The 21539-nt window shown below is 47.4% G+C and overlaps 1 protein-coding gene across 1 annotated transcript; it reads right to left on the bottom strand.

Annotated features, from left to right (window-relative positions):
• Positions 1-301: 301 nt before the first annotated feature.
• RFLNA (refilin A) lies at positions 302-19857 on the bottom strand. Its single transcript, XM_049806592.1, has 3 exons — positions 19227-19857; positions 7956-8065; positions 302-5782 (listed from the first exon to the last, which is right to left on the bottom strand). Exons 1-3 carry the CDS (start codon positions 19434-19436, stop codon positions 5449-5451), a joined length of 654 nt encoding a protein of 217 aa, XP_049662549.1. The 5' UTR covers positions 19437-19857; the 3' UTR covers positions 302-5448.
• Between the last annotated feature and the right edge of the window lie 1682 nt (positions 19858-21539).

The following is a 21539-nucleotide window of genomic DNA, read 5'->3' as shown; positions in this document are numbered from 1 at the left end:
TGGTGAAACTGCCGACTAGTGAAATCTTGAAAGGTAAAACTGCCTCTGCAGGAAGCATGAGTTTTGTGCCCTCTGATATTTCAACTTTCCCTGGGCATACGTGACAGAGCAGGTTTTATACATCACAGCACTGACTGTCTGAGACCACAGCCTCCCGACCACGGGGAGCTGAGCTGAAATCCATGGACAAGGGAGGGACACACCAAAAACATTCCCTCTGGATAGGAAAGGGGCATTAGGCACCAAGTAAATGGATAAGGAAGAGGAAGGAAACTCTGGATACATCAGTATGACAGTTTGAGCATTTTATTATGATATATAAATTTTGTCTTTTTAAATTACTCTCTATGAGTTGAACAGAAAGGGATTATTGTGGAGGGAATATACAAAAATAAAAGGATATTGTGAACTACTGCATCACCACATATACAACAGTAAAGTACTTTACAAGCACTTAGAGAATCAGACTTACTTACAAAAATAAAAATATGACACATCCTTATGCATTTCCACCAGTTGTATGTTCTCTTCCTTCTCTAACCTTCAAACACCTTCTAACCCCATCTTCAGGTCACAATTCACATGGTAGGATACTGTGCTCATTTTGATGGCCATCACAGTATCTGAAAAAGAATTAGTGCCTCCCAAGACTTACAAAATACAATGATTATAGGAGAGCTTTAGCGGACATGTTCAGAACAGATAAATTTGTGAGTGATGGGGTGATACTCAGGGAGCAGAGTTTATCTGGCAGTAGAAATGTGAATATCCCACAACAAGATCCATCATTCCCTATAAAGTGTTCCCCCATATCCAGAGAGGCACAGCTCTGTGGATGAGTGCTTGATACACACAGTCCCCCACAAGCCTGGGGACGCTGATGCTGACAGACTTCAGTGGACTGAATGACCGTGACAGAGGATGGATCTGATTTTGTTTCAGCTCTAAAGAAGGCAAGGATGCCCCTCCCTACAGGAAAAAAGGCACGTTAAAACTACAATGGCTAAATATCCTAGCTCACAGTGTTCACACACAGAACCATTCGCCTCTAGATCAGATTCACGCAGCCTTTAGTTTTCAGTTTGCTTACAAAGTCTTCTGCTCATTAGCCTTCTAGTGACCTTTTCCATTTTTTTTAAGACACACTCAACATAAATAGTAAATAGCATTCACTTCTCTGACCAGCAGCTCACTCAAACACTGCTATCAACACCCAAACCTCATTTCATCATTTCCAGAAAGTAGGCACCTAGGGTGCGAATCTCTCTGTATTTCACATTGAGAAAAGTAGAGCTGGCTTAGGTTAAAAAAAAAAAAAAAAAAAAGAAAAAGAAAAAAAGACAAAAGAAGCAGTAAACTGTTTTGGTCAAAGTTGTTCTCTGCGGTTTGTGCAAAGTATTCTGCAGATTGTGAAAGTTCAATGTTTACTTCGGGTTCCCTCTTGGCCCCAAATGCAAAGACAGCAATGCAGGCAGACCAGACACAAGCATGCTCGGTTGCATTCAGGGGCAAAACAATCACAGGAATGAAGGGGATGAAAGGCAAACCCTGTACCTTTGAGATAATGACTTTCCACATTGAAAAAAATAACCTTCCCCCCCAAAAAAACAGATGCCTTCTGGGAAAGTTTCTGATCAAAAGTAACTATTGATGGAAAATAATTTCTAAAGGCAAAGTCTGACTTTACCCATCAGGCTTACAGGACTGTGGGCAACATGCACATTAGGATCTTGGGGAGAAATTGTGTAGCCACAGACCCAGCTGCTCAAGGAAACTCCCCTTTCTAAGCAGCATGTATTTCCATGGTCTAACTTTATCATTTGTATTTTTGAGAAAATATACATGAACAAAGATCTGTTGGTTGAGATTAATAATGCTCCATTTAAAAGAAAAATGCCTCTCTAGTGGGACTAACCGTTCCTTTTAGATGTACAAACATACTACAGGTACGGCGCTTCTTGACTGCTCAGAGCAATTCTTAATTGGCAACACACACACAAAATTCAGTTTCTGGTGTTTAAGCAAAACAAAGAATGTCATCACTTTTCCCAGTCATGAGCAAGATGAACTTTGGCTCTTCTACCACCATCTAACCCAGCCACAGGATAGAAGCAATAGGGACAGAGGGTGGGTGGGCAGGGTGGGATCTGTGCCCAGGCAAGGGTGAAGACCTGACCCTCTGTGATTTTCTTGTTTTCAGGAAAAAACAAGTCCCTTTCCAGTGCCAGCTTTCACTGAGAAGAAAAGCAGCTTGTGATGGGCCCATGGGAGACACCATATAAAAAGGTATTTTTCAACCACTTCTACAGATCTCAGGCACTTGGCAATGCCACAGTTTGGATGTGGTCCAGGGTGGTAACCCACCATGGCCTGTCCATGGCTACACAGCTCAAAGTGTGCTCTGCAGCCTAGAAACCTTAGCTGCTCTCTGTCTTTTTTTTTCCTGACATGGCAAAACCAGAAAAGCTGCTTAAGCTCAAAGGGGCAGGAGCATGTTAGGTCACTTCTAGTCTATTTGCAGAGAAAACAAAGCACGAAGCTTCGAAGAGGCCTGGCCTGGATGTGTGGGGACCCTGCGGTGCCAAGGATGCAGCCCTCCATTGCACCCTCCTGGGTGTCACATCCACCTTTGAGACTTTGCCTTAGCAGCCCCTGTCCCTGCACGGTGAAAGACCAGGCTGTGGTTCAGGTCTCTCCACTGGATTAGTATTTGCGCACAAGTGTTTTGGCCGCCTTTGAATTCTTTTTTTCTGTCACAGCCAACGTTTAGGAAGCAGAGCTAACAGTGGACAAAGTGGGCAGAAGCCTGCAGGTGGCTATGATAAAGAAGATTTTCTGGGGAAAACCTGTCTGGCTCAAAGACCAGCGTGATCAAAAACTGCAGCTTTGTGCTTGGAGCAGGGGGATAATCCAACTGTTAACAGGAGAAAAGCCTGATGTATGGTCAGAATAGGGAGTCTCTGGCATCCCTTCAGCTTGGAGGTCTGCCTGTCTCCATGCTTGCTCAGTGGAGGTGCCTGCAATCTAATCGGTCATCATGCAGGGATCTCCTGGGTATGAGTATTGGCCCTGCTTTTGAACCTGGATTACACTGTTGCTCCGCTTGGATACCTATCCCCTTTGCTACAGACTCTCACAGGTGCACTGAGAGAGCCCTCCAGAGCCTTCACCATGTGCCCAGGACAGCAGATGAGTATTTCCACTGGTCACAAGGCTCACTCACCAGCACTTGGCGAAACAGGATAGACCTCAAGATGAGCTAGCAAGTAAGTGCATCACTAACTTCCACTGCACTTGGGACCACATTCATCTTAGCTTCAACTGCGCTGCTGCCTAAGCTAGCTCTGCAGCACTCAGGTTTGCTGGAACTCTGGGGAGAAGGGTTGCTTCAGGTATAATAATCCCTCTGGAGGCAGATGTTGCTTTTCCAGGCTTTGATGCTGACAGTCAGTGACAGCAAAATCTGACCAATAACAAATATAATCCTTGTTTCTGTGTTGCTGAAAAGAATTCAACAGTAGGTGGAAGCCTTGGAAATCCTTTGAGAGATTTCTCCCTACCAAGTCCTAACTCCCGAACAGAGAGACAGAGTTCGTCACTGCCATAGCACACATATTTCAGTACTAAGGACGCTTCAGCTGTCAGGATTTAAGTTTGTATATAATGACCTTATATTTCCTTCTGGTGGAAAAATTGTGCTTCATTTTAAATAAGAGAACTCTGTATCATAAAGGTCACAGTTCTGGTCACATTTACCAATTGCCTTTTGAAATCTCTATAAGTCTTTTTAATTTTATTTTTTTAAGTTTTTCAGATATATTTTCTTTAATCTCTGTGGGTTTCTGCGTCAACTCTTTCTGGGCAATCAGCTACATCTTGTTGACATTGTTAACAGGTTTTCTGACTTGGCTGTTCAGTTGTGTTCTGAAATAACTCAATCAGACTCACAGCAAGTCAGGAACAAAATGGAAAGTTTAGAAGAGGGAAAGCTGGAAATTAATTTCTGGAGCTGTGTGGTTATTTTCTAAGTCTGGACTCTTCTAAGCAGCATGCAAAAATTCTTGGTAAGATTTTTGGAGACAATTCCATGCTATTTTCAAAGGTTATATATTTGTGGGAATACAGGTTCTTGCAGATTTTCAGTGAGCTACCAAGTGAAGAGATACCAGGAGATGTGATTCTTGAGTGGGGAACGGTTTACCTTAGGATGGCTGTAGTGACTCCTGTTCTCTCAGTGTTTCTTGATCCTCTTGCAGAGACAGCTTAGCTGTTTGTGAAGTACCTATTGAATTGCTACAGCCTGGCTGATTAAGGAAAACCTGGACGGATTTGGGCTCTTCAATACTTCAAGCTCTACACTGAGAAAGTCTGGCTGTTCCTCCAGTCAGCGAAGCTGTCCATGCCACAGGTATGGAAACTACTGAGTGGGTGAGCAACCTTGCTTATGAGTTAACCCTGCACTGGCTTCTTTGAAGCTATATATAATCTTCCTGTACTACACTCCTCTCTGTAATACAGCCATACCCTGAAACTCAGAAGGGCTGCAAGTGCGTAAAGATCCCCGTAAATTGGGTGTTTGAGACAACAAACAGCATGGCACACTCGGACTGACAGTACTTCTGAAAAAGGGCACTGGGCTCCTAAATCACTTGGACAGTTTTAGAAAATAGCCCTTCAGCTATTCAGTTTCCTCAATCTCCCCTGCATACTCTTGGCTGGGCTCACAGAAGAGGTGGCCATACATTGGGGTAGGCCTGTCTCCCACCTCCTGGTTGTGCTGTGCCTTGCTACGGTATATAAACATCTAGCTGCTAGCAAGAGCAGTGCGTGCCTGTTTTCTTTGTTTTTTTCTCAGTGACAGTCCCCACTCCTCCCAGTAAGTTAGGCCTGAGGTTACTGCAGTGGTGTAATATTGCAGCTATCTCCCAGATGAGCTGTTGGAGCAAGCTGTGATGTATTGATACAAATAACCACTTCCTCTGCATTTAAACTCTAAGAGACCTGGCTTGGTGTATGCTGGGCAGACTGGACACTGATTCTGCAGTTGGTCTTCCCTTTGCAGAGATCAAAATAGCTCTGAAGGTTACACCGAGTCTCACCTATGTGCTAGACGAGACCTAGAGAGCTCAGGAGGCAGCATTCTGCTATGGGTAATAGGGTCCTTAGTCATCTTGATTTCATCTAGACACAAGTCAAAAATAGATATGCTTGGAAAAAAAACAAAAATAAAATCCAGATCATGAATGTCAGGAACGTCACGAAATACAAGCCAGCCTCTTACTGATCAAAACCATCCCATGCCCTGCAAGCCTCCTCCCAGCCAGTTCAGCCTCACCCAAGATGGCGTGTTCTCCAGCCATTAATATTCAGTCGCCATCAATGAAGGCCCAGCCAGACACCCAGCAAAGGCCACAGCCTCCTTGAGGTTACAAGGTTGCCAGTGGCAGATCAGAGGGTCTCGCTGTAGATGACGCACGGGCTGGTTTCCTCGCAGAGTTCCAGCTGCACACTGGAAGCAAACCAACGCTTGGCACAACCCAAGCTGTAGTTGAGGGTGGTCCGGTAAATGTTCTTGGCACGCTTAGGAAAAATGATGGTCGTGCTCTGAAACCTCAGTGGCTTCTGGCGAGGCTCAAAGATCAGCTGGGACTTGTAGTTCCGCCAGGTGCAATTGGGAGCAGCAATGACTGTCTCGCTGTAGGTGGTGACAGTGGGGATAGGGCCATAGAAGATGTCATCCCGATAATGCTTCTCGGAGTCGTACTTCACCTCAGAATTGCACCTACAGAGGACAGCAAGGTATCAGTAACACAGCCCAGGCAGTAAAGGAGAGAAGATAGGCAGGACTCTTCTGTAACCCTTTGGAGCTGGCAACACTTATGACCTCTTACTGCACAGACACCAGGGCAGCTGCCAACCCTACAACCCAAAGCGGAGGGCCAAGAGGACTCCTTCCTGCTGGTGAATCTTGGTGGAACCCCACCTTGCTGTGAATCCATCTCAGCATTTCTGCAGTGCATGAGCACAGAAGACCAAGCCTGCCTGGTCATGCTAGGAGAGAAAAGACCTTGTTGCACCAGCGCCAAGCAACCCGCTTCCTCCTCTGGTTTCCTCCATGGGCCCCACTGGGGCCTCAGCTCAGCCCTGAGAGCTACACTGGAGGCAAACACCCTATTAGCAAAGGCCATCAAGAGGTGGTGAAACCCCCTCAGCTGCGGTAGCTCAGAGAGTAAGGAATGGACATTCATCCATGGACTGTGCAGGAAAAGCTTGAAATACCAGAAAAATTCTTGATCCAGCCTTTTCCTGAGCATTTTTAACAAGCACAGCCACGCAGCATCAACTTGAAATGCTTAAGGTCCCTGAGAAACAAAGGTCCCCCGATCATTGACTCATGGCAGGTCTCACCACACTCCCTGCTGCTAGTCCTAGGCTGGGAGGGTGTCACTGCCCCCGTGACCAGGTTGAATAGATGCTGCTGGTGGGCCATTGGCATGGGATGTCACATTGGGGTCAGGAGGAACCTACTCATGCCTGCTGCTGCTTTCACAGGCCTTGTCGTCCATGCAGGCTCTGGCTTGGCAGGAAAATAATGCCATAAATAAGGTTTTCATAGATAGCAGAAGCATAGTGTGATGGACATTTGTTGAGCTGTCAAGGCTGTATGTTTGGTTTTTTATCTTTATATTGCCTTGCCATCAGAACACAAAGATGCCCAAGCTCACTAAAATCAGAGTGCCGGGAGATGAGGGGTGAGGTTGCTTGTTGGGGCCTCCCAAAAATCCCAGCAATGGTCAAATAGCAGGTAAAACAAAGAGATGCTGCACTGGTCTCAAAGGAAGTGGCCATGTTAACAGCCGTCAGATGAAGCCACAAAATGTGGGATGTCACTGCCCTGCCTGTTTTCTGCAGGCATCCAGAAGGGATGTATAGACACCAGGCCACATAAAGGGCTTTTCCTAGAACCCTGGCCATGGGGAGCAGCAGGACTTTCACTTGTTTCCCTGTTCCCCAAATGCTCCTCTGGCAATCAGCAGCCAAGGAATGTGCAGCTCCACGTAAAAAAGATTAAAAGCTGGGTGTGTGCTTGTCATTACCTCCACCCAGAGGGGGGTTGACTGATTGTGCTCTGCATGTAATCTGAGCTGCTGTAATGTATTTTGCACAGCTAGGGTGTAAGCAAGTCATTCTGCACACATAAAACAAGACTCCGATGTAATCACCATAAAAACATGCCCGCCAGCAGTTCCTCAGCAAGCAGAGATTTACTGGGGTACATTTCCAGAAAGATATTTGCATAGATTGAGGGGGGTGGAAATTGGGTTTACAGTCCTCCCACTGTCCCTGCCCCAAGCTGTGTGTGACTGTTCCATGCTGTTTGCACAGTACATTCCAGACCAGCAAAAGAGTGAAGGAAGAGCAGAGACATACATTTATCCATAGGCCACAGCACCAGCCCCACAGGAGGTCAGAACACCTCCATCACTGGCTTGAGGGACCATCTCCTCATGAGGAGGAGATCATTCTGTCTCTGTGGGCTAGTCTAATGTTGGTTCTTTGCTGCAAGGGCTAACAAAACCAGGTGCCAATTATAAGGGAGTTGCTTCTTCTGCAGATACACGTCAGCAGAGAACAAGATAAAGACCATCAGGTTATTTAGTGGGGGCCGCCACACCTACAGATGGTAATGGTTTTCTCTCATAGCCTTGGATTTGAGCTGGCCTTGGAAGGAAAGCCAACTTCTCTTACAACCTCCCTCCAGTTCTTGCCTCCTCTCCTCCGCTTCTGCTGCTGTCAGTGCCTTTTTAATTCAGGCATTACCCTCCCACCTGTCCCTCCCTTCCCATCAAAATAACCATGACTCCCATTTGTAAACACATTTTAATTTTTTGCAAAGGGAAAAGCACCAGGAAAAAGGCAGAAATCCCTACCTAGCCACCCTATCCCATCTGTACCTGATTTCCTGCACGGGCTCAGGGCTGACCTCAATGCTTTCTCCAAAAAACACAGGGTACATTCGAGGCCTCATCTCTGGCATGGACGGGTTCAGAAGCAGGTAAGGCATCTGCAGGAAAGAAGAGCACAGCAAGTGTTGGGACACAAGAGATGAGGCTGGTACGGTTCATTATGTGCTGTGGCTGGGAGTTGAGCAGCCAGCAGCAGCACATTCAGCACTGGCAGGAGGAGACACCATCTCCTCAGAGATGAACTCCATCTCCTCAGAGTCCCATTGGAGACACTGCAGGTGACAGGCTCTTTGGGAATGAGAACAGGTGACTGTGGCAGCATCAGGACCAACTTTGTTTCATGCAAGCTAAGCTCACCTTGCTTGCACTCTCAGCATCATTCAGCTCCCCCATGCAGTCCCTGTCTTTTCCAGGTTTACAGCAGGGCCCCAGGTTAGCAGAGCGTTGATCACACTGAGGAAGGCACCTTTTGCTCAAAGGGGAGGACCACTGTCAAGTTGCCAAAAAACAGCCTTCAGGTGGTCAGCAGAGAACAGGACCCCATCCTCGCACAGACAAGCCTCGTACAGGCCTTGTATTTAAGATGCCTCGACTTTCTGATCTGCCACCTGTGGCTGTATCAATTTACAGGCTGACTTCCAGCTCCCAGGGCTGATGCGATGCAGCGAGCTGTCCTCCACCCACCAATACCACCCTCTCCACCTCCCTCTGCCCAGCACATCACCCAGGTAAGCGACTCTGCCCAGATCTCTGGCACTCCATGCTGCAGCATCTGTTGAAATTTAGCCCTTCCTTTCCTTCTTCCTTTCTTGTTTCTCACAGGAATTGCAATTGTTTGGGGGGTTTCTTTAGCCCTGATGTTGCCTTCACTGTTATGAATTAACAAATCTTACAAAGACTCAAAGTACACCAGCACAGAGAAGTCCTCTTAGTCTGATGTAACACAGAGATAAGGCCTAAGTCTGCTGACTTAAAAGATGTAAGTCTACTTAAGTGAGATGTGTATATGTATTTTTATATATCTGTATACCTCTCTCTCTCTATGCTGCAAATAATGTATCCCTTGCAATAATCCAGCAGGCGAAGTGATAGCCTTGCTGTCGCTGAAGTCTCCGTGCCAAAAACGGCTGTCATGCTCCAAGGGACATTCTAGTTAACCATGCACAACTGAGTGTGAGGTGAGACACTGGGGCACCTTGTGGCCTCTGCAATGCAGGAAAAGAGTTTCAAGCCAGAACTTTATAATGAATGGAGCTGCTCCAATTCATGACACTGAAAACTGGATTTTTAAGACTAATTACACCCTGAAGTTACTTACTCTGACTAATTGTCACAGTCCAGCCTAGGCTCCTCTGCCCACCACAAAACTGAGTAATCCCACTTGTCTTTACTGGAGTGCTCTTAAGCATCAGTTCCCACATATAGGGGTCCTGTGTCTGGTGTCTGGACCAAGCCCAGCAGCTAATTAAGCCTAATCCTGACCTCCTGGAAAAATGTCATTGCAGGTTTTGGTCTCTGCCACCATTTTTCTGTTGGCAGCAATTTATGACATACAGGGACACAGCATCTCTTTAAAGGAGATGGCAGGCAGCCTGTGTGCAGGGTTGAAAGGTCTCTAGATGGCTGAAAAGCTCATGGAGTTTTTCCACTTTCCACCATGCATAGGCCATATGTGCTAGAATCACAGCCATATTTCATCACTGTAAGTCAGTAAGATCATCTCAGGACTCACAGAATCCACTGACGTAGCTGAAGATACAGCTCTTGTATTGGCTTGCTCTTCCCATGCCACTCCGATCCACCTTCCCCAGCATCTTCTGGTTGGGTGGTACAGGAGGGAACAGCAGAGCTGTGACCCAGCTCCTACTGGCAGCACTGGGTAAGAGGTTCTGCAGCTTGTGCCCTACCCTGTACAACATGCAGGTCCCCAAAAGCTCACCAGGTTATCCCTTAAGTTGGTGTTAACTGGCAAAGCTCCGCTGAGTCCACTCAACAGCATCAGCTCCTACTACCTGAGGTCTGGTTTTCTGTAGCGGCTTGGGCTTTCTGCTTTAGGCTAAGGCAAAAAACGCCATTGCTTCATCTGAATTCGCCAAGCCCTTCAGTTCTGTGTCCTAAAATCATAAAGCTGTTTACTCTTTCCATACCGAAATGTCCTGCACTTTACTACTGTGTTAAACTGTAAAGTAAAATGGCCAACCCCTCTTTTTGATTGAGTATTTCTGTTCCATTGCCAAAAAAGGACAGTATTTGCATAGGTATGGGGAAGAAAAAAAGAAGGAAAAAAAAAGGTATGTTCACCCTCACTACCAAACACTGGCCAAAAGGCAAAGTTCATTCCTGGACTGCTTTCAACACTCTTGACAGGGGAGGGCAAGGGCAGCCTTTCTGGTCGTAAATAAACCTCTTTGCTTCTGAAATGTGAATTGTTTAGATCAGACAAGCCTTAGTTCACAAGGGTGCGGATCTCCAGCTTTTAACAGTCTGCACATGGCTAAAGCTCTTTCTAAAGACATCTTGTACACAAGGAGAGGTTCATTTGGGTGCAGGAGTCAAACACCATGTGCACCAGGGCTCTGTGAACAGCAGTAAGTAAGTTGGCCGTTTGGGGGTTCACCTGCAAAGACATGCAGATTGCTTTAACTGGTGAAGGAAGAAAGGCTGGGGATACATGTCCCTCCTTCAGGACACGGTTCTCTTTCTCTTTATACTCCTGTGGCCATACCTGACATTGGCAAAACTCCAGCTGAGAACCTGTCCTCTTTTTACACTGTGCCCACTTAAGGAGAGGTCTTGTCCAAAAGGCCCCAAACTGGTCTCTGCTTGCAGATGAGGTGAGAAAATTATCATCTCTGATCCTCCCTTTGAAAAGCTCAGCTCAGCAAAAGGTGTTTCCAACTTCCCACTGAATCTGCACAAGGCAGAAAGGTGGGCCTTGTCCTGTCTCATGAAGAGCAGACCTAAAGGTATGAATACTTCTTACTGAAAAATAATTGAATGTCCTATTTTTACCATGAACCATGACTCTCAGCACAAAACAATGCTGACTTATAAGCAGTTTGGGCTTTTATATGCTATCCTGAAGACAACACTGCTGACCAGTGCTGAGCAGGGTGCAGGTTTGCAATAGGCTCTGAAGGGAAAGCCCCTGCCCTTGAACTGCCACTGCCTCTTCCAGCATCACCCAGATGGTTTTCAGAGGACATCCACCCAAGTCCATGCCCAGCCCCACCCTCCTTCGCGTGATCCTACAGCCTAAGAAAGTGCATCTGGAGTGCTCTGCACACGCTGCTCTCTTCATGCACTGCCTTTGGGGGGCCTTTGCGATGCTCACCTCAGCTGGGGAGGGGCAATAGTTCTCTTTGAGTGTAATCAGCAAGTTGGTGGTTTGCTGTTTCCCGTAACAGGTAAAATAAGTCACAACCACCAAAGACAGTTTCACACTCTGGTACCAATTGCCCAAAAAGTGGAGAGGCAGAACAGAACTGGGAAAGCTCTTCTGGCGCAGCTTCTAAACAACAGATGTTTTCAGGCCATGCTGCCAAAACTGACTGCAAACTTAGATAACCAGAAAAAAGGTTGGGAAGCACTGATCTGAGCTGCACAAGCACCCCAATATTGTCTTACTGTGAGTTTAGCCTATGGGAGTATCATCTGGCCAGGGACAACTGAAGATTGGGTAAAATGGAACTGTTGTCAATTAAGCTGCTTTTCAGATGCAGACTAGCTTGTTAAAATGCCAAATAACAAATTTGGATGGATAGTAACTATGAGCATCTTTGCTAGATTAATGCAGGAGAAATCCAGATCTTTTAACAGGCATCTATAAAGTGCAGTTTTAAGGAAGCCATTTCAGTGCTTCCAGGCAAACAAACCTTCACACTTCTTGCTAATATATGCTGACACTAAGTGTGCTCTGAACATCCCCAGAGACGAAGATGCAGAAGGCAAGGTCCTTCCTGTGGCTTATCAGGAACATTGCTGGGGCATCTGGTCCCCAGCATTTGTACAGGAACGGCTTCACAGCCCACTGTGTGCCGGGGGTGCCGCTCAGTCAAAGCATGAGCCCAGAGGCAAACACTGTCTGTTGAAATCACAAGTCCCACAGCAGGGAACAGGAAACAAGAACATGCTGCAGAAACAATACAGTGTGCATGGAGAAAGAGGCTCTGTCATGCATGACTGAAATCAATCAGAGTCAAAAAGTTGCCACTGAATTTGGTGAGAGCAGGATTCAGCCTTCTGCAGGTTAGTTCTGGACCAAGTGGTGATAAGACTATTTCCATTGTGGGTTATAGTTTACCTTGCACTGGGCAGGGAAGGGTGGCGAAAGGCATTTCGTAATGCATTCACATGCTGTAAATGAGCATCAACTTCAGACCTGCAGGCTTGGCTTGGTTAATTTAGAAAGCTGGAACAATTACGAACATCGGCAAGCCAAAGTCAGCAACTTCCACCACCCATCAGAGACCATTACAGATTCACACTTATCTACCACGAGTTGCTGCAGGTCAGAAACCCTGAAGTCACCTGGAAGTCCACAAATGCAAGATGTAAATAACTTACAAAGCAGGGTCCAAAAATAGAGATCATCTGTAAGACCCTGCTGTCTGCTCACCAAACAAGCAAATGAATTGCTTGCACCGAGTGAAAGGGTCACTAAACAGTAAGCACAGGTTTTACATAGCAGCAACTGAAAGGCACTTCAAGCAAAATTTTGTTTCACCTCCAGAGATGTTCTGAAATGCCTGCTTCTGCATCTCACCTGGAGTTGGGAAGGAAGGAACAGGGGATACGAGCTTTCCAAAAGATTTGTCTTTGGGGCAAAAATGTGATATGCTTGGCACGTGTCAAAAGCTGGCTTTTGGCAAGAGTTTGACACCAGCTCCTTCCAATCTGTTTTGAGGTAAAAACAAAACAAAAATGTTCTGCCTGTCAGAAAAATACTGACTCAATTCTTTTTTCCTTCTGCACAGGAATGGTTGAAAGAAAAGGAACACTGGATTGCTGAGCTCCCTTGAGAAAATTATGATCCTTGGCTCATTTCTAGCAACCACTCAGCGATCTCCGGTCACTTGACAAATAAGGTGAGTTTATTGCCCTGCACCACAGATGGGCTAGCAGAGAGCAGAGCTTGTTGCACACTACTGGGGGTCACTGATGATGAAGAGGAGAAACCTACATGTCTTTAGACGAGGCTGTCCACAAGTGATCCACAGTTGAGGTCTGTCTATCCAAAGAACAAACCCTAGGGTTGTTGTGCTGGAAGGTTACAGCTGGAACTTGATTAATCTGTCCCCAGTAATTGGAGCTGTGCTTCTACTTATCAGATGCAGCTCTGCAAAAGCCACCACAACCCTGTAATCTTTATGCCGAGAGAGGAGGAGTCTGGTAGTCCAGGAAGGTTGAGGAGGCGAAGGGGAAGATACTGGAGAGATCAAACAGTGAGCCCCATGCGTACATGTTATGGCCTCAAAACAGAGCCAAGGTTAAAATTAAGCAGTAAATGTGCTATCATTTTTATTTCCTTTCCAGTACATAATTTGTTTCAACCAGCAAAGAGTTACAATATTATTAAAAAGTTGAAGTGCTTTCTTGTTTGGCTGCATTTTTCCTTCTGTCTTAACTCTGATGCCTTTCAGGCATGTAATGGCCTGGGCAGCTAAACTCTGCTTTTTTCAAGTAGCACATAGATAAACACAGATAAAATTGGTTGCTGAATGGAATTCAATCTACAGCTTACTAACAGTACTTCCTTTATGGCGGTGTAAGTATTATGGGGGGCTCTCGCTTTAGGACAGACACACAACCTTCAGGTCCATGTCATTGCTTTGTACCTGCCATGAGTGCCATCTCAGTGACTGGTTCCTGGGGGTATTTAGATCACAGAGTTCTGAACAACAGCAAAAATAATGTAGTGGGCAGAATAATGCTATTTTACCCCTAATAATTATGTAGAGTCAGTGGGGTCTGTTAAGATACTTTTAATTTGGGGTAACTTAGAAGAATGGAAGCAGACTTATCAAATAGTAAACAAAGATGAGGAAAAAAAGTGCCATGAAACTGGCCTGAAATATACTGACTATTCTTTAGCTTCCAAATCCCAGGCAGCAAAGCAACAAAAAGGGAAGTAAATTAACGTGGCTTGAAATAAATAAACTCCAAAAAACACCTTTCCCCAGAGACCACGAAGGACCAGAACTAACCAACTCCTCTTGCGATGGTCATTATGTGGAAGGCACTAAGATGCAGCATTAGATCTCTAGGGACTGTAAGGGGAAACAGCTTTCCAAGCATCAGGGCTACAACCAGGATACAGCTTCCCAAATTCCCAGCTCCTAACTCAGCTAGGGCATAAGCAAATCTCTCACCACATTTTCCCACTATGGTAACATGTCAGGTCCATGAAAATGTCACTTTACTCAGCTGTTATTTACAGCTATAATGAAAGATCTGGCTGAGTTATTTGACACACATCTACATTCTCCGGTCTAGCTGATAAGCAGTATTTGTTTAACAGCCCATTTATTTTCCCAATATCTTTGCGTATTGCACGTTACGAGTAATTTATACTAGAGCCGGATGAGATTATATTTGGAGGTGATAACAGTAAGTGCAGACCTCAGGTAGAAAGCAGGGCTTTATTATTTCAAAGAATTACATCCTTCCTGCCTTTCCCTCTTCTATTTCAAGTGGGAAATGTGTGCTGCTTTGCTTATTGTCCACAGCATTACACAGGGATGCAATGGAAATTAAACAGCTAGAAGACACCACCCTAGATACAGACACATTTTTCAGAGTAGATGATGAGACCCCTATAACTGTTTCCCTGATCTGCCCAGAAGGAACATGTGTCACGGTTTGCAGATTAGGTGAGGCCCAGAGCCATTCCCCCTCCTTCACTGCTGGCTTTGGACCAAGGAGGAAGAGGAGCAGGTGTGTGTTCGGAACTGGATGGGACCAAGGGACAGGGGACAGCCAGGTGGGGTTACCCTTTGCCAGGCAGCAGACGCAGGCGTGAAACTGAAACCACCGCCAACCCCTGCCAGGGGAATTCCTGCAGGATCCTGCCCCGTGGGAGTGGTTCAGAAGTGGGTCAGGACTTCGGCCGCCAACGCCAGCCCCTGAGGCAAGCCCTGCCGCTGTACCAGATGGGTGCCTCGCTCCCCGCACAAGCCTGGGGCTTTCCCCAGAGCTGCTGGGACCCACCTGGGCTTGGAGAGTCATGTCACTTGCTTCATGTGAGGGCTGCAAGCTGGCTCAGGTTGGGGTGCTGGGCGTTTCTCTCCCATGTGCTTTCACTGTAGGTGTTGGCAGGTCTGGAAGTTACATATTGCCTGTAAACCCTTTGATGGCCATTCCCCACTCAGACCCAACAAGACAGTCCCCCTTCCCAGAGCACTTTCAGTGTAGGATGAGATGCTGGCTCTCTGGCCCAAGGGCTCTTCAAAATGAAACGTGTCAGGAAGAGGTGTTTTTTGGCTTTGTTTTTGGTTTTTTTTTTTTAATATCAGCCACAAATCCAACAGGGTTGGCACACATGCTGACCTGGACCCCATCGTTGGGACCATGCCTGTGAAGGCTGTGCCAAGGGGGAAAGTATCCTCCTCTGTACTTGAGATGAAGCTGGAATCTCCTCCCACCACATGAGACTGTTGCACTGTTGTCCAACACAGCTCCTGAATGTAAGTAGAAATTCCCTACATGGGAGCATTCATATGACAGCTGATCCACTGTCCTACAGAAGTCAGTGCTCAGTGAAGCAGGTTGAATGCACACTTTCAAATAAAAAGGAACTCGTTGTAGTGCCAACAGCATTTGGAAGGGACAGGAAGTCTGCTGCTTCAAGAAGGCACAACTGATAGTTGTGCAGATGAACGTGATCCTGATCTCCCCTGATAACCATTAGGAGTTACGCTATTGAATGCAAAGCACTTATTTCAGTACAGCCCAAAAGCAGCTCTTCTAGCCTAAAACTATATCCCAGCACAACAACAACAGGGAGAACTCTAAGCAGATCTGGCTACTTTGATGTCATTTCATTCCCTACCTGCTTCTTTGTGCAAATTATTAGAGATTTATTTCACTGTATTTATGTTCATTTTGGCCCAGCATTACATGCAAAGCCTAGAGAATTCAGTAACCCAAGTCCTGAGAATCAATTTAATCACATTTCAGATTTAAAAGGCAGAACTAGGTAAAAGTCACCTTCTATTTTCATTAGGATATTTGCACTTAAGCACAACACAATTGACAAACTCCCTACATGGATTTTATGTGAAGAAATAAAAGCCAATTTCTCCTGCACTGCAAGTAAAATGCAACAAAAAAAGTCCCTAAATGGTGTTGAACTTGTGGTATTTATGACTCTGGCCCTAAATTGCCTTTCATATTTTCTTGGATCCCAAAGCTGTAGCCAAATTGGCTGGTTAAATGTGAATAAATGGTGCATTGTCTTTGAAACAAAGTCATGCTTATTAAAGAGAAGACAGTTTACTTTTTCAGAGTCACAGTTAATAACACAAAGCAGAGAGAGCACAGATTTTACACACAAGAAAGTCTTCGATAAGGGCATGCATCTCATTTTAGCCTGTATGAGAAGAGCTGTCCTAGGGCAGAAAAATTCTTCAACATATTTGTGAAGTTGGAGCAAAATAGCTGACTGCAAAAGAACGCAACTGGGTTCAGACCGGTGGTTTTGATAGGTCTGCAGCAAGGAATAGTATGAAATACTTCCCACAGACCTGGAATGTTGTTTTCTTCACCTGACAGCCATTTATTGTAACCGTACATACTAGAATGTTGGCCGTTAGTGACTGAGCTTATATATGGTTTTATAGTATTATAACACAAAGAGTGCAGGCTGCATTCCTGGCTCTGTCACGTTTATAAGCAAAACAAACACTAATATAACAGGCGATTAAAAAAAAGCATGCCTTGGTGTGCAAATAGCTGCAATTACTGATTTGCCAATTCTGCATGCTCTGATGAACAGCAGAGTAGTAGAGTTAAACAGAAGCACATTCATGGATTGCATAATTGCTCATAGATCTGCAAGTCCTTGTTAAATGGCAAGATTAAAGCTAATTAGACATTGAAATTTAGAAGTATGAAGCAAGCAATGCTCTCCATATTTTTCCTGCTTTCTTAGTAACAGCTGCAAGTACAGTATTTGCAAGGGTGGAAATGAGAAGTGAAACTCTCTGTACAGTCAAATAGAGGGAAAGTTCCTATTTACTTCATTATTTTGCAGTGTACCAAACAGTCACAGCTAAAGAGCACAGTCCTGCACCACTCCAAATAATACAGTCAAATTGTTTTCAGTGTTAGGATCTCTGCAATCTTCTGTATCTACTAAGGGTGTGGAAATATGCACAATGTATGAAACCCATACCCAAACAACAGCAGGAGCCCAGGACTACCCATGCTGTTGCAATGTGATATAAAATTTGGAAATATCTATAGTGTGAGTTCCTCTGAAAAGTGTAAAATGTTCATTTATGATCAAAATTTAAAAATAACTGGAAAACTTAATTTTGCCTTACACAGATCACAGGAATAACTTCTTTTCCGTAGGAGTCAAGCACTAAAACTCTCAGTTCTAACAGCCCAAGAGCTGAAACAGGTTTTTTTCATGGTCTTTCATCTTCAATATCTAAGGGCTTTCTTGGGAGGAGTGGTGGCCAACTGTCATATTACTGGAATGGAGGCTGTCATATCCCCATTAAAGAGCTTTGCAGACACCTCCACCCCAGCTGTCTTCTGGTCCAGCAAGCCTTCATTCATCTTCCTCCCACATTTTATTTTTCAAATACATAGCAACAGCCTGATCCTGCCAAATCAGAGGCATGTGGGTAAGTAACTCTTTGTACATAAACAGTTCCATCAAGATGGCACACATGCCCAGACATCTGCAGGTAAGGCTCCATATTTGGACCTGCAGCGTTAGCGGGTTTGAGATTTGATTTTCATAATTAACACCTCACACCCTACCCACTGTAGTCTGGTAAGAAGGAGTCATTGTTCATGGGGAAGGCTTTGGCATGTTCGGGAGTAAAAGGCAGTTTTCAATAATATGCTAAAACAACCTTAGAACTTGAAAAAGTAAATGAGGGTGTAAGAAGTCATTGCAAAATGTCTCTGCCAGAAGAAGTCTTTGAATTGTCACTAATCCATAGGTAGATAAATTTTTCCCATGGAAATATTTGTGCTGCAGTTTTTATTCCGTATAGAAGCCAATTAACTGTGTTGAATACACCTACAAATGTCTTTTATATATGTTGAAAAAAAAAATTTAAAGACCCTGGGGGAGAACTTTCATCATCCTTTAAAAACCTCCACCAGCATAGCTTATGCTCTGAACTCTGTTTTAAAAACAGTTTTTATAGCTAAGGGATAGAAATAAACAAAATAAAGCAGAATAACAGTCATAATAAATCTACCCAAATCCTACTCCACAGTCCACCGCTTCACTGGCACTGCGTCAGGCTAACCGAAATCTACAGCGCTACTGCCAGCTGTCTGAGCTTACAAACCACTAACCCTGCTCCGCTCGGCCATGGAGCACACAAACCTTTCACGCAGACTCATGCCACAAAACCCCACTCCTGCAAAGGGCAGTAGCACACAACCTTCCCCAGACCGTGTCTGCATACGAACTCCCCAGACAGACATCTGTACCCTGCCCTGAGTTAACGGACAGTTTTGTCTTTCTTGCAGCCAGGGCTCCAGCAAACGTGGCTCCACACTCCTGACAAAACAAATGTGGGATGCCAGAATAACGACGGTGGAGAGCCCGACTCCCTGCCTCGGTCCAGACGGATGCAGCTCCAACCTGTATCTACCAGGCAGGACAGTGTCACCGAGAAGCAGTTACACTTTCCTGTTCTTAAGGTAGGCAGGGGAGCCTGTTTCAGACCTGGGTTCCACTCCCACACTGTTATTAGCGTTTACCCAGCCAAACTGCCAACACTTCTGCGAGCGTATCAGAAAACCCCCGGCCGGCACTGGGCCAACCCCCTGCCTGGGCACACGAGCGGCGGTGCCACCATGGGGCACAAGCAGCCTGGGAAAGCCCTCATCCACCAACCAGTACAGGTGGACGGGCACTGAGGAGGGATGCAGCCGGGGTGCCCAGGAGTGCCGCAGTCAGTGGGCACAGGCCCTTTCCTCACTGCCCCCCACTCCGGGGCTCAGCCAGACTTTCTCCCCCCGGGGCCCGGAGAGGTCAGAGCCCAGCGCCCAGGGTTTGGCTCTTACCACTTTGCCGTCCTTGGCCTCTCGCCGGTGCCCCGTGGCCGGGGGGTCCGCACCGCCGCTGCCCCCAGCTCGGCCCTCACCGGGCGAAAGGGAGTAGAAAGGGGGGCTGGGGCTGGGGGGCAGCCCCGAGTCCGGGCTGTCCAGCAAGCCTTCCCGGCTCTTCTCCTTCAGGCTCTCGTCCATCCCTTGCAGCTGTAGGTGACCTACCATGTCTGGGGGGCAGCGAGGGGGCCGCAGCGGGAGAAAATGCTCCAGCGCCGCCCGCCGCAGAGGGAGGGAAGGGGAAAGGAGACCGGGGGGCCCCCCCTGAGTCCCGATCGCCGCCACCAGCCTGCCGGAGCCCGGGCTGAGCCTGCTGCGGGGAGGAGAGCCAGCACCAGCCGGACCGGGGCTACCCCGGCCGCCTTCCCTCCACCCGGCCCCCGCGCCCTGCCCGCCCGCCGCCGCCGCCCGCCCGTCAGGCGGCCCCCGAGGAAGGGAAGAAAGGGCCGATCCCCCCGCCCCAGACCCGCGGGGGATGCGGCCGTTTACGTGCGGCGGAGCCCAGGGCGGCCCCGCCGGCAGGGAGCGCTGGGCGCGGCGGGGGACGGGGCCGGGGCCGGGCGGGCCGCGTTCGTCCACAGGCTGCCGCCGTCCGCCCGCCCGCCCGCCGCCTCCCGGCGGCCCATTTATCCGGAGAGGGTGGGAGGGGAGCCGGGGAGCGCCCTCCCCTTCTCCCGGCCCCCCAGCTCTGCCCCGGCCGCACATTTTGAGGCACTTCGCAGGCGGAGAGCGCGTTTGGTGCCGCCCGCCCGCCCTCTCGCCGCCCCCCCCCGCCCCCCCGGCCGTCGCCCCCTGAGGAGTCCCGAGGCAAGCCCCGCACACGGCGGTACCCCCGGCCTTCGGGAGAGGGGCCTCCCCACCCACCCGCCATCACAGAGCTGCGGTTTCCCTCTGCTGATTTCCCTCCCTTCTGTCCGAGTTTTCCCTCAGTTCTGTCAGATTTTTACCTCAGTTCTGTCAGACCTTTCCCTCAGTTCTGATTTTCATCCCTCTTCCACCCCCACACCTCCCAACGCAGCTTTTCCCCTCAGTGTCAGGGCGAGTGGGCATGAGGGAAGAACTCTTCTCAAAAACCATCATCCCTCTTCACTTTGAGGAGGCTGAGGGTGGCTTCACCAAGGCTTCGGGTGACTGTGGCAGTGTTGGCTACCGGAGTTCACAAGCCCACCACAGCCCCTGTGCCAGCCATCCTCTCATGGCAGTCCTTAACACCTCCCGCTTAGTGCAGCCCAAGCCATGGTCTCTTTCTTTGACTGGCTCGACAGCTGCTGGTCCACAACCACCGAGGAGCTGGCCTCCCCATCCTAGCCGTTGTGTGTTCCACCATAAATGCAATGGGGGAGTATTCCAAATCCCAGCAAAGCCGCTAGCCGGGAGGAGCAGCATGTGCCAGAGGCAGTGCCGGCACTGAGGGAAATGGAGAGTCCATATTGACCCTCAGGGTTCAGAGAAGCAAGCAGCGGTTAAACATGTCAGGCTTGCTGAAGCCGATATGGACATTTATTGCACAATAACTGGCTGATGTTAATGCTACCTTGTCCACAGCCCTGGTTGTGTTTTTCTCATCATGTTTTCTTTCTACATAGAGTCTAGACTGTGAGAAATCTGGGGCAGGCCCACTCTTACTGCTCAGCCCAGTGGAGCTTTATTTGTGGCAAATAGGTTTCCATGGGAAACTGTTGAAATCCAACTGGCCGCCTCCTCTTGGTCCAAGTTGTTGGCCCAGCACCCAGCAGAATGGGACTGTGGCTGTTCGTGCTACAAAACTGACAAACACGATGTTTGTTGTGGTGGCTGATGAAAATGTGAGGGTCTGGTATTACACCTATTGGTGCAATAGGTTGATCCTATAAGGGCCTCCACAATCCTCCTGAGGGAGTGGGTCACACCGTATGGTGGTAGGTGAACTCACCAGCTAGTAAAGCTGGATTTGTTTGGACATATTCTTGCTCAAGTCAAAAGGAAAGGCCAAGGATGCCCAAATCCACCCTTGACTGAAAGGAGGGGCCCTCTTCAGAGTGACTGAAGTGATCTGTATGCACTGAGCTGTGCAGAGGAATGTCGCTGATTTATAAATGTCAAACAGGCACCGAGCAGCCCACACACGAACCTCAGTGAATTCTTACCTCTGACCCGCTCATCAGCTCCAGCAGCCTCACAGGCTGATTTAGAGCCCCTTACTGTAAGGGCTTTAATGTCTCACACAGGCTACAGCTAATCTGAAAATGTCAAAGAGGACCGAAGGTCAAAATTTCCATAAATTAGGCCCTG

Source organism: Accipiter gentilis, chromosome 7 (assembly GCF_929443795.1).
Source record: "Accipiter gentilis chromosome 7, bAccGen1.1, whole genome shotgun sequence".
In the NCBI taxonomy this organism is placed as follows: Eukaryota; Metazoa; Chordata; class Aves; order Accipitriformes; family Accipitridae; genus Astur; species Astur gentilis.
Note: the sequence above shows the minus strand (reverse complement) of the source record. Positions and strands in the feature narration are given on the sequence as shown.